The sequence below is a fragment of the Pempheris klunzingeri genome, chromosome 16, assembly GCF_042242105.1.
Source record: "Pempheris klunzingeri isolate RE-2024b chromosome 16, fPemKlu1.hap1, whole genome shotgun sequence".
Lineage (NCBI taxonomy): Eukaryota > Metazoa > Chordata > Actinopteri > Acropomatiformes > Pempheridae > Pempheris > Pempheris klunzingeri.
The window spans coordinates 10,011,304-10,029,350 of NC_092027.1; the positions used below are offsets into that span (position 1 = coordinate 10,011,304).

An 18,047-nucleotide genomic window follows, 5' to 3' on the forward strand; every position below is an offset into this window, starting at 1 on the left:
CTGTAATGGCCCTAAGTCACGTAATGGACACAGAAACACACACACGGTAGTCAAGCACACACACACGCACAGTCAGAAATAGAAAATCCAGTGGGCTTAAGTCGTCATTATGAAGAAAAAGTGAAAGTATAAAAAAAACGAATGAAAGGGGTCTCTATTCTCTCCATCCCTCACTCGCTTTTTCTCTCTCCCGCCCACGTTTGGAAAATTCCATGTTGTCATTTGCTAAGACGAGATGCCCTGTCAACCAATAAGATTTCGTTAAAAAAAGACTTGGGGAGGAGAGGGATAGAGGAAAGAAGGAAAGAGCAAGAGATGGAGGAGGAAAGGGGAGAAGGGGGTGGAAGAGACGGACAGAGAGAGGAGCTTTGAAACCAGTAGTTATAATCGGCTGTTAGGCAGTGTAATGAAACAGCTGTCAGACACATTTAACTTTCTTTCTCTCTCTCTCTCTCTCTCTCTCTCTTCATCTGTCTTTGTCTCTCCTTCACCTTCTCCTCAGCTCTACCTTTTTTCTTTGCTCCCTCTTTCTTACTTTAATTCCCTTTTTTCTCTCACTTCCCAATTTGCTTTTCATCCATCTCTCACCTCTTTCTTCTCGCCCCCTCTATTCCTTGACTTACACACTTTTCCCTCGACTTGTCCCACTTATTCTCTGCCTCCTTTCTCTCTCTCTCTCTCTCTCTCCCACTCCTGTTCTCCTTTGTGTCGTTCTGTCCATTCTGCTAAAATTACTTGATGTTTGGCCATTCTCTAATTGCCTAGGCAGGGTCTGTGGGACGTGATGATTGGATGATTGCTGTTGTGAGATCACACACAGTAATAAATCTCATTTAGCCTTCTGAATTTATTCTCTTCAATGACGCAACATTTTTACATGCCTTACATTTTTAAATTGCTTTTTGAAATACTACTTTACTTGTTCTTTCATGTAGCAGAAATATAATATAAAGTCTTACCATCTCACTTTGTGTCTTTAATTTACTCAATTTCTGCCATATTTAAATTGAAGTTCTCAGGCCAGAGCTGTTAAAGGACAACTCAGCATTTTTAAACCTGTGCCTTTTTTTTCTTGAAAATTGGGTTTTTGATGTTTATAATCTGACGGGTTCAGATTATAATGTTACAGAAAGGATCCCTACAGAGAGAGACTAAACCAAATACAGCTGTTGTCTTGGGTTATTCAAAATCACCAGACTTCATTGACAAATTTTACCTCTTGCCACTGATATGAGTGGCTGGTCTGCTGCTGCCTCAATGGGTTAGTTTGTTTGTGTTAATGTGTGCTACAGAAATACTGTGCTGGATCCGAACTAACAAAGTCCTACAATTACAAGAACAAATGGATTGATCGAGACAGCAGTAGACCAGCAACTCTGAACCTAGCAATATATGACTCTTTCTGGTTAAATAAAAACAGACCTTACACGTCTGTTTCTTTAGGGATCCTTTCTATAATGTTGCCAGACACTTTAAAAGTTATCTGAACCTGCCAGTGGCAAAAACAAGCACTTTTAGTGGACATGCTTTGATCTGGTGCAATTGCCTTGCAGGATTACATTAAACCCGTTTTAACTCATTCATCGCCCTGTTGCTGCTGATCTACGGGACCAACTCCAAAAGTTTTTGTACTTACTAGTCTTTTTGAACACAAAATATCTGAAAATTAGGCCCCATGTTTATAAATATTTGTGTTCTTTTTTTTTTAATAGTTAGTTAAAGTTGTACAAGAGTAAAGTACAGAATTAGTTAGTACAAAATAATGACCAGGATGCAAGAATGAATTAAATAATACAAGATAGCCTAGCTAGAGTTTAGAATACAACAACATTAATTGCAGTAATTTAATTGCTATGACTGAAATTAAAATGCATATTTATCGACATTTGCACAGTAAAAATCAAGCTAAAATGCTCATATATGAAAAAATGAAACACACCTTTGTCCCCTTACAAAGAAGCTTACCTATTGCATTGTGTTCTCACTAAACCTCCATTATAAGACCCCTAACAGTCAGCATCAAACCACAGATCTGTAAAGAGACAAATCCATAGTGTACAGTAGTAAGTCTAGTGTCACTGTTGGACTTGTCAGCTCGCCAATCTAACCAGCAGGACACTATAATTACTTATAGTCAAGGAGCTAATGTAATAGAAATCAGATGCACGTCATGTTGCTTGCTCAGTAATGCAGAATCATTGCCTCATATATTGGATACTATAGTAGAGCCTAATAGATAGATATATGTTACTGGTCAGTTATGTGCTTTTTAATGGTCAGCAGTTACATAAGGAAAACAATGCATTGCATTTGTTGTGTGCACAAGTACTAAGAGCAGCTGAGGCATATTTTTCCCTATTTGCGGCAGCACAGCTCTGTTTGAAGGTATCAATGTAACAAAATCTTTTTTGCCTTTTCCTCTCTCTTCCTCTTGTCAACAGGTTATGGTGGGTGGCACGTTAATTGGGATTGGCCGGAAGACCTCTGATTGCCAGGGGAATACTAAGTACTTTCGCTGCAAATTCTGCAACTTCACATACATGGGCAGTAATTCCTTAGAACTTGAACAGCACTTCCTGTCTTCACATCCAAATAAAGTCAAAACTCCGCCAACCACACCCCTACTGGCCACCAATAACCTGGCAACACACGACAACCAGGCAAAGGAAAGGAGTCAAATCTTAGATGGGGCGGAGCGAGTCGCAGTGAGAGCAGAAGATGATTCCTTGGTCGGGTACTCCATCCCAGTCAGGGCGTGTTCAGATTCATCAAGCTGGACAGGCGAGCCGGGTCGAGGTGCTGTGCAGGCGTATTATTGGTGTAAATTCTGTAGCTGGAGTTGTGAGTGGTCAGGAGGCTCAGCAAAGCTTTTAGAGCACTATGAACAAAGACACAGAATAAGCACGGGAGGCACTATGAGCCCAAACTCTAATCCTGGGGGGATGGACAGAGAGAGGGAAAGAGGAGGGAGAAGAGAAGGAGGAGAAAGAGACCACATGGCATCCAAAAGCCGCAAAGATCTATCATCCAACCCATCCAGCACAAGCCAAGGTAATTAAATGGGAGAAAAAGTATGGTGAAATGTGGTGGTGAATTACTTTGGTGGTGTTTTTCAGCATAAGGTAGCTACTTTAATGGGGCACAGGAGTAATGATCACGTTAAATTAAATAGCAGTCTAATGATTTTTACTTTTTCTAGTTCTACAATGCTGCTAGACTTTGCTCTTTCTGACAAGCCTCTACTTATTTGCTGGTGTTAGCACTACAATACCGATTGAGACCTTCTTTGTTATTGTCCCAAGTGCAATGATGCTACTTGACCCTTCTTGTTGTTTCCCTTATTGTCACAATGCATTCAAACCCTTTTAGAATTTCTGACATGCCCTCATTTTTCTACTCCAAGACCCAAACTGTTTTATTTAAGACCGTTGCTTTGTTTTCTTCTTCTAGGAGACCCAAACAGCAGTGATTCAGAAGCAGTCGTGACCAGTTATAACTGTCAGTTGTGTGATTTCCGGTACTCAATGGCCCACAGTGCAGATGTGATAGTAGTAGCACCGTTACTGCTGCACTACCAGCACAACCATTCCATCCACCGATGCTGCATTCAGCACTGCATGTATTGTCCACAGGGGCTTTGTCAGCCGCAGAAACACCTGGGGGAGGTGAGATTAATAAAATATTAAATATATATATATATAAAATACATATTAGTGTTTATTTGCTTGATGTTTTGGTGTTTGCTTGGCAGTTAGAAGAAAAACATAGCTGTTTTGTAAGCTCATGAAAATAAAATGTAATACTTGAACAAGTGTAAAGTTAATCCTTCCAATTATAAAGAGAGTTAAAATCTTCTTGCTTCCCCCAATCCACCCACACACACTCCTCACCCTCCTTTGTGCCAGCTGTCAAACATTGCAGTTGCAGCTGTTAAAAAAAAAAAAAAAAAAAGCAAAAAAGGATGGTTAACAACCAAAATTTAGGGTAGCATAGTTCAGTTAATGATGCACATTCATACTGGGTGCCCTATGATATCACCTACATGGACAATATTACATAATAAATAACAACACCAAAGTGAGAAAAACAACAAAGAGACTTAAAGTCTAAATTCAGCCTATATGCACATTTTCTTTGTAGTAACTACAGCTTGCAAAGATCCATGCTACCCTTCATCAACATTTGCCTTTCCTTTCTTTTATAGGTGTCTCACCCCTTTGCTTGTCGGAAGCCCATCTGCCCTAAATGCTGTTCCAAGTTTCCTCAATCCACCAAACAGCAGGACACAGTTGGTACGAAACCCGCTACTACCACCTCTCCCAGCATGACTCCTCCAAACCTAAGAGGCGACCCTGGTGGGATTTCAGGATCGACTTTTCACCCCTCTAATCCTGCCCATCCTGTTGTCACACAAGGTATTCAAAGACATGCTTCATCTAGCATATTTTGTCAGTATATTTTCAAATTTTTCTTGTCAACTTTGTTTTCAATATATTGAACATCTTTTCTTTGTTTTTCTGATGCTAGGCGTCACCCACTTGTGTGACCAGTGTGCGTTTGCCACCACCGACATCGATGTGTTGCTCCAACACTACGAAAGCTGCCACACCCTGATTAATCTAAAGGGGGCACCACCACATGTCAAGGCTGAGGAAGAGGTTGGGGGAGACAAGGAAGGAGGGAGAGGTGGAGAGAGGGAGTACTCTTGTACAAAGTGTCACTTCATCACGGAAGTGGAAGAAGAGATTTTTAGACACTACAGGTAAGAAAGAGATGGGATAAGATAGCATTGATTCAATACACAATTATTATTCGATGAAACGGTTCTAAAAAGCTTTAAACATACATAGGAAGTCTACCTTTTAGTTTTGAAGAAGTCATAAAGAAATTAAGTTTGATATCAAGTGATTGCACAGATCTTATTGAGTCTTATCCAAAGAGTAAATATTTCAGTGGGGGCCCTTCCAACTAACTAATTGGACACCAATTAAAAAAAATCTAAAATATATATTTTTTTAATTTTCATATAATAGAATTTATTTTCAAAATACAAATATAAAGAACAATTAAAAACCAGGACACTATAAACCCAAATAACTAACCAGATAACTTCCAAGTTGTCACATTTTGTCCTCCAGATCCAAAAACCTTGCTCTGTATGAAATAAGACCCAGTCCTGAAAGTCTCTCCTGGGACATGGTTAACCTGAGACTTCATGAGTTTTAAAGCCGAGAAGCAAAGGCAACAGTGACGGGAAGAGTTACTAGGAAACGAAGGCCAATGCTGAGGATTCTATAAACATCCAGAAGCTATCTCTTGTAAATGTAATCAAGCATGTCTCTTCGGGACAAAGATATATCATCAGTAAAGGCATGGACAGCAGCTCTGACCTCCAGAACCAAATCCTCAAAATCTGTGTTGTGTAGTATATCTCCAGTTTCTTATAGTTGTCTGCAAGTTTGTCACTCTGAATAGTGGTTAACATTTTTCCTTTTGAGAATAGGAAACCATAAATGACATAAACGTCTTCCACTTTTGAAAATCTATCATCTGAGCTGTTTAGAGCTACGTCCACTAGGAGCAGAGAAAACTCTCTGTTAAAGACCTCATCTGGAGCAGATTGCATTTCTTCTCGTACAGGTTGTTTCTGCTGTCTATTTTCAGGAAATGTGCCGTCAGTCTTTAGGTTTCTTGCTATCTCTCTAGCATCAATTTCCCTGAAACTGTTCAGATGTACACTCACTGCACTTATTTCTGTTTTAAGTGTAAGAGAAACACTGGGGCTCTGCTGAATCTTGCTGGTGTGGTTGATCTGATGCAATATGTTGTACCAGATTTCAGTGGACAGTACAAACCTCCATGTCATGAGTTCACCCTTTATGCTGGTTGCGGTGTACAGTGTCTACCAAGTTCTTCTTCTGCACTGAGAGGGTTGGGAGAGCAGAAAATGCTTGTATGATCTCTTTCAGGTAGTAATGCACCACTTTCACACTGTCAATCCTGCTCTCCTATCAGGTCAATGGCAAAGATTTCACTGTTAAGTAAAACATGGCTTAACTTGTTCTTGTAAAGCAGTCCAGCATAGCAGAGAGGAGCTGAAAAGATTGTACAGTCTCTAGAGAACACTGAAGGAGGAGTCGTAAAGTACTAAAGTGTTGGCGTCATCTGCTACAATAAGATTAAGAGTTTGACTGCTGCATGATGCACAGTGCCTTCTCATTCAGTTGCAGTATTCTTGCTTGAGCCCCTTGTCTATGTCTTGGCTATGTTTCCTGTCACAGATCTTTTTCAGTGATGTCTTGACTATCAACAAATTCTGAAAAATGTTCAAAGAAAGATTGACTAACTGATGGCTCGCAGTTCACCATATTCAAGACAACACAAAGTTGTGTCAGTGTGTCTAATGTCAGGAGTCCAGTCTATTATGATTGAAAAGTACGTTTCTTTTTTCACTTTTCTGACTAATTTGTCAATGATTCTGTCTCCACCTAGTGCTATGATTTCATTTTGAGTTTGAAGGCTTAGATTAGGGTTCGGAAGTTCGTTCAGCAAGTTCAATGTCACTGCAACCAACGATGCTCCTGGCAAAAAGCATTAGTTGTCAACAAGTTCAAGCTAGCGTTAGACAAGATAGCACAAAATTAATTACCATCATTACTGGCCGTGAGAATGTGTAGATCTTTAATAAACATGTGACTGAGTCAAGTGCTACGCTCAAGTCGGTCACACCCACCAAAGCTTGCCACGCTGCTATATATTGCCATATTTTTAATCTACTACAAGCACAAGTCCTATAGAAGAGTCCTCCACCATTTTACCGCATTGAACCGCAAGCAGAAAGATTTTTTTTCGTTTTCAAATTTATTGTTTTCAGTTTTCCCCAACCAATGCAATTTGATTTTGTGCCGTTCCCTCTGGTGCCACAAAAGACTTCATAGAACTTTTCCCATATGCAGACACTGCACGACATGTAAACAGACTTTTATGTGTAAAAGTATACAAATATAGCATTTTTGCTGACTATCCTTCCTGGAGCAGCTTTTTCCAAAAAGGATCAGCTTGTCAATATGAACCAAAGACTTTCAGAGTTTGTGTTGCATTTAGTTGTTTTCATATGAGTACAGTACATTTTTGTTTGCTTGCTTATACAAATGTCTGTGTGCAGTATGCGTATACCTGCTAAATTATGTACAGTTTAGTCCTGCACAGGACTGTTTTTCAATCCAAGTCAGCTCATGCAAGAAGTGTGTTCCTCTCCTGCCCACACCCACAAACATCCTGATTATTACCACCTGCACTATCAGTTTCCATCGATTTTGTGTCCACTCCAGTCCCACGGGGAAAAAGTGCTATTTTGCTGTGTAGTATTTGTAGAGAGATATGCATACCTGTTGGTGATAACTTTGCGAATTATGTTTTCCTCCTCCACATTTAAACAAAACACTTTGATTTGATTTTTGTAAAATCATTTGGTTAAATGTTAGTTCTTTTTGGTCATTATGAGCCTCTGTACCTTGTATGTGTATCCGTGGCAACCCCAGTGAGCTTGGCTTCAGTGTTGTTAACAATCAGGAGGACCTGCTTAATATCCAAATTCTTCATGTAGTGATTATCCTTAATAAACTAGCGGTTATTCCAAGACAGGGTTGATCATTCATTATCACATAATGGAACTAATTTCTATAATTTTTATCCCGCAAAAAAAAGCTCCCGCCTGCAGCAAACCACCCATTCCCTAGAGATTTGTGTTGGGTTCCACTCCGAATGCAGCCCTCCGTCACAGACCTCTAAAAGCCAAGAGAGGTCAGACTAGACTCCTCAGCCAAGTTGTTGCCCAAAGAAACACACATGTTCAGTGGGTTTTTGGTGACAGCGCCAGCAAATGATAGAGAAAGCTAGATTAAGTTAGGGTGGGAAAGAGAGAGAGAGGGGTGGTGTGGGAAAGCTGGGGCTGAAGACGGAAAGATGGAGAGAGACATACAGAACTGAGGACAGTTGTGTGTAATCTCTATTGCTAAGTATTGATTTAGATCGCTGATCTGGATTACTTCTTGATAAATGCTCACAAACAAAGTCACATTACAGCTGTGTTTTCTTGCACACACACACACACACACAGACATAAAATTACATTCTGACAGAGCCATCTTAGCAAGATTTCTGCTACAAATCAATGAAACATTAAAAAAGTTTGATTCATTCCAGACTGAGAGCAGGGCGGAGGAGAGGTAGAGAGATAAAGGGAGAAGAAGGGATCGAGTGACAAAGAGAAAGGAATGGAAAAGTAAAGAAGGGAATAGATAGTATGAGGGACTGAGAATGAAAGACAAAGAAACAGAGAGAAAGAAAGGCAGAGAGGAAAGTGGAGAGAAGAGGGAGGAGAGAGGGTGACAAAGCGAGAGAGGGAGAAAAAGAGTGTGGAGGGGATTTAACAGTCCACTCACGTCCTTAACAAAATCTAAGCTCTGAATCTCGGAGCTCAAATCAAATAAAACTGAAATAAAGCCAGAAAGTTTCACACCACCACTAAATTCAACCAAACCTAAAAGGATTCCGAGGACAAGTTTTGAAAACAGAATTCAAGATTTAATTATAGGATGCTCAGAACAAAAGACCATTGTGTTTGGGGGGGGAGAAGTTACCAGCTCAAACAAACTAATCAATCTCTTTTATAACTTCTACACCTAAACACCCTCACTGAGGTTGTAAGGCATAGACATATGCCCCCAAGAGCTGAGTAGCATATGTTTTTGTTGCGATAGCTGAGAATGTGAGTTTTATAATTACATTCCCGGTAATTTGGGGCTTCAAAATAAATGCAATGTGTGTGTTTTAATGTTTAGTATGTGTGCAAATCACACATACTAAAAAATGACATGCTAATTCTCAAACTTTTAGCAATGCAGAAATCCTTTCATGCTCTGATTGCAATTATTAACACTTGATGAGTGTGAGTAAGTGTGTCTTGACCTCAGAGTGTGTATGGGTTGTGACCCTAAACCCAGTCTTGTTATTTGAAAATTAGTTGATGTAGACCTGTTACACACTCAACGTAAGGTGCACATAAGCTAGCACAAACATGTGGGCCAGCCTTTAGGGTTCAGTTTAAATTCTTTACCTCACATACTGCTATTAAAGACTGCCATGGCTTTGCCATGTCCATTGTTATGCATTTCTGATGTAACAGACCTTTGGTGGACTATTAGTCTCAAGTTGATTAGTTTACATTCTCAACAGAGAATTCTTAAAATGATTTCTCCGTAGTTCTCATTTACCAGGGCAAATTTATGCAGTTTCCCAATGAACTTGTGTGCTTTTGTGATGCCAGCTTACTATCCTCAAAGAAATACCTTGGTGGGGAAAATGACAAACAGTTTACAAAGAACCCAAGAAATAGTCTCAAATAAATCTAGCTCATATTTTTATGCTGTAATACTAAATGTAATGTCCTTGTTTCCATGGGAAAAATGAACCCAAGAAATAGTCTCAAATAAATCTAGCTCATATTTTTATGCTGTAATACTAAATGTAATGTCCTTGTTTCCATGGGAAAAATGTAATTTAGTGTATGTGAGACAGATGTAGCTGTTGACAGTGTTCAGAGTAAAGGTGGATTAGATCAGTACATGTGCAGAATGAATGACATAAACTGTGCGTGTATGTGTGTGTGAGAGAGGGAGAGATTGTGGCAGAGCAAGTAAGTGAGTAGATGAATGAGCGTGTGAGTGCACCGGTCCATGTGTGCTTGCGTGCACGTGTGGTGTGTATGTTGATGACAAACAGAGAGGCCACTGTGTCTTTGTTCAGCATCTGGAGACATTTAGGTCTACTAGGTACAAGGTGTACTTTACTCACACACACATTTCTGCAAATTTCTACAAATACCTGGACCATTTTGATCTACTCTAGATGCTGTTGTCATTACCCAGGGCTTTTATTTTCCTAATCAGTCATTAAACGGCAATAGATAGACAAAACCAGATAAGATATACAGAGAAAGAGAAACAGAGAAAAAGTAAGACAGACCTAAAAGAGGCATGAATCTGCACCGCATGTATTTTTAAATTAATGTATGATATTTTGTTTGTTTGAGCCTACATGCCATTACCATGTCACTTCCTGTCAATCGTGCAAAAAACATGTCTCGTATATGGCTGCCAAATAAGAAAGATAGAGTTTATGTTCTGAGGGGTTATAATTCTGAATCCCTTAATGTTTGTGTGGGTGTTCATATGTGTGCATTCTGTTAATTGTTTTGTATGCACACCTTAAAGTTTCTGTTTTCTTCTGCCTGGATAATTGTTGTGGCATGTTCCCAAGTAAATCCGCAGGCCTGAGAGATACCAGAACTGAGATTTCTCTGTTCACAATTTGATAGTTCCTGTTGATGTTTTCAATAAAGTTTTTGCATGTTTATATTCCACTGCTAGGAAACACTCCCACTTTATTGTGACAATAATGAGAAATCACTTTTGAGAAAAACTCAAGTGAAAACAACAGCAGACAGAGATGTGAGTGAAATAAGTTAAAAGATCTTTATTCTATTTTGAGTCAAACACACCCGACTTATTTGCAAATTTAAGTTACCAATTAACTAACATGCATGCCAGGTCTGTTTAGAAATAATTAAGAGGGAAAGATCTGAGTTGTTATCTTTCTATTTGTTTACAAGAGGAGAGGTTTGTTAGCTCATTAAAGCTTCTCAGCACAGACAAAAAGATTCTTTGTTCATATTTTGCTAGTTAATCTTTCTCCTGTATGACTAAATATAAAGCAGCTGCCTGTAGTGGGCTCACCAAGAGCCACCACAAACAGGAGTCCAAGTCCTTGGTATAGATGGTCGATTGATTTTGCTGGTTGGCCCGCACAAGAGGCACCAAAACTGTTTTTTGAGCCAGGAAAAACTCTGATGGTGTATATTGCATATATTGCTGGTCATCCAGGGTCTTGCCAACAGGAAATGAAGGTGGTTTTTTGATGGGTGATTCATTTCTTGTCATTCAGATTCATTTACATTCCTCACAGTTTTGTCCTAATTCATTGTGATTTAGTGGAACACTGAGTCATTTTTTGGCCACAGGCTCAGCGAAACTCTACCTGAGTGGTTAGAGGAAATCGGGCATTGACAAATGCACTTTAAATTTAGTCAATTCAGAGAGTGGGTTTTCTTGATGTTATGTGGTCAGTGAAAAACTTTTTTGTAATATACAGACCATTAAAAGCTATTAGAGTTGAAGTGAATGCTTTTTACATTTTAAATCGATGGAATTCAAGATGAATTGACATCAAAACAAAACCAAGTTCTTAAATCTTAAGTCTATGTTCTGTCTCATCAGTCTTGCTTTTCTGACGTCAGTGTGACTCACTGTCACATTGAAAATAACCCTTTATGACAGAATCTACTGTCCAGACAGAAGAATGCATTGTTTATGTATATATTTAAGCAATATTATTCATTGAGATTACCATTTGATTCAAAATAAAAAAAATAAAACATTTATACTCCTTTGTACTTATGATGTTCTGCTACAACATTTAATTTATTCTAATTCAAGTTTTTTATTTGTGAATAATTCACTCGCTGCTTTTCTCCCTCTCTGCAGGCGTGTCCACGCGTGTTGCCGTTGCCGACGCTGTGACTTCACGGCTCCCGATTCGTCAGCCCTCCTCGACCATTTTAACTCCGCCCACTGTCATGAATCCTCTTCCTCATTAAGTTCATTGGTAACGACCTCCTTACCCACCTCACTGACAACCTCACTGACGCCCTCGTTAACACTCTCAGCCAATGGCTGCTCAGCTCCCTCTACCTTAGCCATTAAAGAAGAAAGCAAGGGGGATCTTCGTCTCCTCTACTCCCTTGCACCTCCTGAGGGACGCTTGGCAGAAGGAGGCAGAGAAGAGGCAGGAGGGGTGGTAAAAAGTGAGGGAGGTGAGGAGAAAGAAAGAGAGCGAGAGAAAGGCTGGGTTCTTGGTGAGACAAGAGGACTAGGTGAAAGAGGAAGTGAGCAGGCCCATGGTTTACTCTGGGTGCCCAAGGAGCGCATGGGTCCGGAAAGAGGAGTAGAAAGAGGAACAGGAAGTGGGAGCCCCTCTCTTTTCTCCTCCCCCCTCTCATTGTCATTTGTTTCAGCCAATCATGAGGCCTCGCAGCAGAAAAGAGGTGTGGCTTCACCTAGCATGGTTTACCTGGGAGACACCAAGTCGTTTTTGGGAGATACCAAGTCGTTTTTGGGAGATGCCAAGCTGTACGGAGGAGGGAGGCCAGGAGGAGCAACTGCAGGTGGTGGTGGAGGGGAGAAACAGATCCATATGCCCCCTCAGCAGTACACAGGAGGAGGAGGAGGAGGGAGTGGAGGTGGGGGAGGACAGGAGACGAAAGGAGGAGCCGCTAAAGAAGAGTCCCAATCCCTGCTACGGGTAAGATGTGCACATGCTCTTATTTATCTCATTCTTTATATTCCTGTTTCACATTCACCATATTCTCTCATTTAGCCTAGTTTTTCTTCGGTGTCTCATTTACTCCCTGATTTTACTTTTTTAGCTCTGACTCTTTGCCTTTGGAGCTAGATCTCTACAGCCATATCCTACCTGCTAAGAGCATTAGTTGGCAAAGTGCTTTTATTAGTTGCTTTCATCTTCTTTTCCTTTGAATCAGATGTGAAGATAAGACCTCATACAGAGAGCAGCTACAATGAAATCTGTAATTCTAGAGCACTTGGGGAGATTGATGTTGGCTAAAAATGTGTGAGCGAGTGTGCCCACATGGTTGTGTGTTCATATCTCTATGAGCTTTTGTCCGTGTGTGTGTGTGTGTGTGTGTTCCCATGACATAATTTCCTTTCCCATAAGTTGTATTCTTCTTTTTTAAAATCAAATCACAACACTCACAACACTAAGAAACTTGCCTGTTGCTACAGCAACGGGGGAGGCAAACTGACAGTTCCCATGGTTACCACCTGTCAGTCAGTTCCCTCATTCTACTTTGTGGCCCACAATGCTTTTCACTTCACAGTGATGTCATGGACTGGCAAGAACAGATTGTGGTTTGCCAGCACCACAGAGCTCATTGGCTATGATCACATTAGATCAGAATAGACTGAACTGTGCGTGTGTGTGCACGTGTGTGCACGTGTGTGCACGTGTGTGTGTCAAGGCACTGACATGGGTCGATGTAAGTGTTTTTACTGTGTGAGTGTGAGAGTGGTGTTCCTGGTGTGCGCTTGCATATCAGTGTGTGAGTTGAGTGTAAGGCTTCTTTGTACAAGTTGTGGATTGGTCGTTTGCGTGTGTGTGTGTTAGGTGTTGGCAGTAACTTGGCAGACTGGGCAGGGTGGGGCAGCAAGAGGTTTACTCATTATCGCGGGTGGGGCAGTGTGTGTCTGTGTGAGAATGAGAGTGAGACAGAGACAGAGAGAGAGAGAGAGAGAGAGAGACTGCATGCTTGAGAGAGAAAGGGAGGAAAGCTCAGATGAAGAGAGGAAGATAGGGAGATAAAAATATGTAGATGGAGATAAAAGTATGTAGCAAAAAAAGTTAACCCCTTAACATACAGTTTTCTTATTCCACTCTGTCAGACAGTATCATATACATCCTGAACATCCTGCTTTTTCCAAACCTTTCATTAAAGCTATAAATTTCCCGAGGGTAACAGTCAAACCCAAGAATCAATGTTTTATTGAAAAACAGACTTTTGTTGGTTTAAACAAAGTTTGGCTGCACATCATGAGTTTTTGATAGTTGACCCATCAGCGAGTCAGTAAGAAGCTCAAATGATACTTTCCACGTCTGCTGCGGCGCAGACTGTATGCACTGACTGCATGTGTGACGATATCTGCGTACACTGACACCCGGTGTAGTATAGACCAAATACCATTGTTGTTTAAACCATGTCTGTTGTCCTGCTGTATCAGAGCCTTTAAAGAGTTAAAGGAGTTAATGTGAGCAAAAGAAAGATGAGTGTTGGAAGGTGAGATGAAGAAAGAGGAAGAGAAGAAGAAAGAAGGGCAGAGACAAACAATTGAACAATTTATCAGAGGAGAAGCTGAACATGACTTATTACTTTAATAGCTTCATAAGATATGGTCTTTGCTGCTATCTTTCTCCCTCACCCTCCTCTCACTACACAATATTTATCCACAGTTTCCATGGCATGCAGTGACACGTCTAACACACACACACACAAATATACCACACACACATACGCACGCAGGCTGAGGTTGAGTCATCACTGGGCAGGGTAAGGGAGGGGCACTAATGCAAAGGATCATCTGAAATAGCTCAGTACACACACACACACACACATATTGACACTTAAGGACACGCACACACGCAGACATTTAGTTCAATTTAAATTCAGCGTTTGACGCAACAGGGCAGAGTCTGAATTATAAAAGGTGAATCCGCCCAAAATACAAATTGACTCTTTGTAAATGGCAAGTGAGAAGTAGTGAGGAAGAGCAATGATGGAAGGATGCAGGGAGTGGGTTAGTAGGGAGGAAGCAAGGGATTAAAAAGAGACAAAAGCAGAAACAAATGGCCAAACTCATATTTTCATCTGAGTGTGTGTGTGTGTGTGTGTGTGTGTGTGTGTGTGTTTTCTTTATGCGTGTGTGCCTGTGTGTGGTTCTGCGCTTGCGTGTATTTGTGTTTTCCTCATCCTCACTTATTCTTTCTATTCTCCCCCGCATTGATCTGTCTCCCCGTTTTTCTTTTCATTCTTTTTCTTTCATTTCCCTTGTTTTCCTCAAAGGACAACTCACCTGATGCACAGAAATCGATACACACCTCACACAGACATACACACATAGAATCTGAGTTCTTAGTATTCTGGTATGGGCGGCCTTTTGCTTTGTAGAGAGGAAAGAATATTTTCTTTTGAAAGGCCTGATCTATAATTGCTGCACAGTGTTGAGACATTGCCCTGCTATTGGCTTTGTTTTCATTGTGATTTATGACATTGAAGATGTTTTTTCAGTCTGAAATTTTATTTTCTGACTGTTTGACAGACTGTATAAGGCAAGGATAGAAAGTGTATGAGGTTTAGAGATGATAAAGTAAAAGGTTGGTTGACGTCTTCGTTTATAAATGGAATGAGACAGACTTTGAGTAATGGTGGTTTTCCAAGTTGAGTAGGGCTGAGAAAGGTCCGCCTCTGAGCCAAACAATGTGAACACATGTGAATACACCCAAACATATGTGATCCGACCCAAAATTTCTAATCTAATAAAGTCCAGACTGTGTTTTCAAAGGGAATTCCACCTCAAGGACAGCAGGGAAGAGTAGATAAATGGACACAAGCAGAGAGAGGATAAGATTGTGGATGTGACCTTACAAACACAATATAATTGTGTTCATCTTATGTGGTCATAATGCAATAGTGAAATGTGAACCTTCAGGGTTTTAAAAGTCCCATGCGTGACATTCAATTCTATTTGAGTCGAGAGTCAGACAGAGAAAATAGAGAGACAAACTGGGAGAGATAAACGGGAATGTGTGCTTTCAGCAGATCAGAGAAGAGTTTCATTAAAGTTTCTCTCGTTTACATTTCTGCCCGACGGAGCTAATTATGTTTAAGAGACACACACAGACACACACAGCTGGATTTCCATAGAGTTCTCATTACTTTGCATTCTATTTCCCTTCTTCCCTCTTGCCTTGCGTAAATTCATGTGTGTCAGTGTACATGTGCATCTGTGTGGCTGTGTGTGCTTTCCGCTGCTTGTGTACTTAATTATGCACAATCTGAGTGCATTTGTATTCTGTCTGAGTGTGTGCGTGACTGCGTGTATGTGTTTTGTAAGGAAATGAAAGCATGAATTGAACTTATTTTCTGTGCTGATAATTTAACATCACTTTATATCCGCTACAGGAAATTATGGAGCTTATGCTCAAGTTAGTGTGCGAGTGTGTGTATGTGTGTGTCACTGTGTTTGTGTGCTTAATGCTTTTTTAAAGACAAAAAGGGGCAAAACTTCATATATTTAACGTACAATTTGTGTCCCTAACTAATCTGCTGTGTTATCTGGATTTTGTCTATCCCTTTCCTGGCCTTTTTACACTTCTGCAGGCCATATATTCCACAATTACCTTAGATGTAAGATCCCTTGAGTACAGAAAAAGTGCTCCAAAAATAAGAAAGAGTGATGAAGCAGTTTTAAAAACTGTATCTTGTATCTGTTATCACAGATAAATTTCTATTGTTATATTAGTCAACCTTAAAGTAAAAGAAAAAATTCTATTACAGAAATACCAAAATTCATCAGAGAGCTTGGACAAGTTTAATTTTCAACTTTAAAATGTCACACAGTACATATCTTAGTGACAAATAATCAAATTAAACAATGTTTGTGTATGTTGTGTGTTGATATTACAGTGGTCTTTTCTAGTCATCATTTAAAGTTGTTCTGACCTTGGTTGTTTCTTTATCTGTTGATATGGAAGACTTGGCTTAGGGTGACAATGCAGACAATCACTGATGTACATGCCACTGACTATGTCAGTACCAACTATGAGCAGCTAAATGCTGACTGCTCCAGCAGTCATTAAACATCAATACAGCAGTCTGAGCTCAAAGCCTGTATAAATGGAGCTTACAGATGAAGATGCTCTGCTAAGGACTTCAAGTGTCCAATATACTGTCCCTTATGGAGGACATGAAATGTTGTCTTAATTATTTGTAGTTGCTGAGGTGCAGTTTGTGTGTGCATGCATGTACTGTGTGTGTGTGTGTGTGTGTGTGTGTGTGTGTGTGTGTGTGTGTGTGTGTCAGAAAAAGGGAAGGCATACTGATATTCACCAAATGGCTCTCCCTCTCTACACACACACACACACACACTCAGACAGAGTTGTCTGTTCTGGGGCTGTACAGTTTGTTTGTGTAGCAGTCACATTTCCCATCAGGACACAGACTCAAATAAACACAGCCATGCTGGAAAGAAAGAAAAAAGTGTGTGTGTGTGGTAGCTCGTGTGTGTGGTAGCTCGTGTGTGTGGTAATGTGCCTAGTGTATAAAATCCAGGCTATGTTTAGTGTAGCAGAAACATAATCAGAATACCCGTTCGCTTTAATTTTGACCTGAGTGTGTTTATGTATCTGTCTGTGGAAATACTGCTGGACAAGCTTGTGTGTGAGCACGTGTGTGTTATGTGTGTGTCACAGTTATGACCCATGTGTGGCTTTACGCTGTGTGACAGTCCACAGCAGTCTCATTGTCTGCTCGGAATATTACATTTGGCTTGAAAAACAAATTACACCATTTTAACCACATTTAGACCCATTTTGGCTTTTCCACACATGCCACGCTAACACACACACACACACACACACACACACACACACACACACACACACACACACACACACACACACATATTACAGCTGACAACATGTATAGTGGGAAGGTGACAGCTTGGCAGTTTTGGCTCACACTAATCAAGAAGTAGCTTATTTGCTTGACTATATCTTGGCTCATGTCTCGATGTTAATCCTCCTTTCAAGTGTGCTTTGAATTCTTTGATTGACTGCTTCCGACTCGGCTTAGAAAAACCATAAAAAGTCAAATGTTCCCTCTCAACCTGCTTGGGAAACATGACTTTTTTACCACATTACACCACTTCAAAATGTGTAAAATCAGTCGTCAGTCATAGAAAAGTACACCAAATTGACTTTTAAATCCCATGATTTGGCAGTGTGGTTTTTCTTTGGGTTACTTTTTGGCAGCAGGGTCGTGTAGCGATTAGCCAGATGTCCCTCAACTGAAAGCTTAGGCTCAATCCCCCGTGCCTGACGTGTCTCCCCTACCGATGTGTCCTTGAGCAAGATGTTGAATTCCCATTTGCTCCGAGGTTGCTGCTGGATATCCGACCCTGTAGTTGGCCTTCCAGTGTTGGGGAGGCAGCAAGAGGAAGAATTACTCCTCCTGGGATCAGTGGAGTATTAAAAGAGACTTTCCTGTGATTGTCTAAACTTTATTGGTACATAGCGAATGATCCTGTTTATGACCAGCCGTGGCACCAATGTAGGAAAAAAACGTTTTTGTACCAGCC

General features: G+C 40.4%; 1 protein-coding gene across 1 annotated transcript in view; it reads left to right on the top strand.

The window, feature by feature from the left end:
* Positions 1 to 18,047, top strand: part of trps1 (trichorhinophalangeal syndrome I) — a 90,700-nt gene that overhangs the window by 33,286 nt on the left and 39,367 nt on the right. The window contains exons 4-8 of the mRNA XM_070846693.1: positions 2,442 to 3,051; positions 3,451 to 3,665; positions 4,205 to 4,415; positions 4,528 to 4,762; positions 11,604 to 12,420. Coding sequence (XP_070702794.1) covers positions 2,442 to 3,051; positions 3,451 to 3,665; positions 4,205 to 4,415; positions 4,528 to 4,762; positions 11,604 to 12,420 — 2,088 coding nt within the window. The remainder of the gene's footprint in view (positions 1 to 2,441; positions 3,052 to 3,450; positions 3,666 to 4,204; positions 4,416 to 4,527; positions 4,763 to 11,603; positions 12,421 to 18,047) is intronic.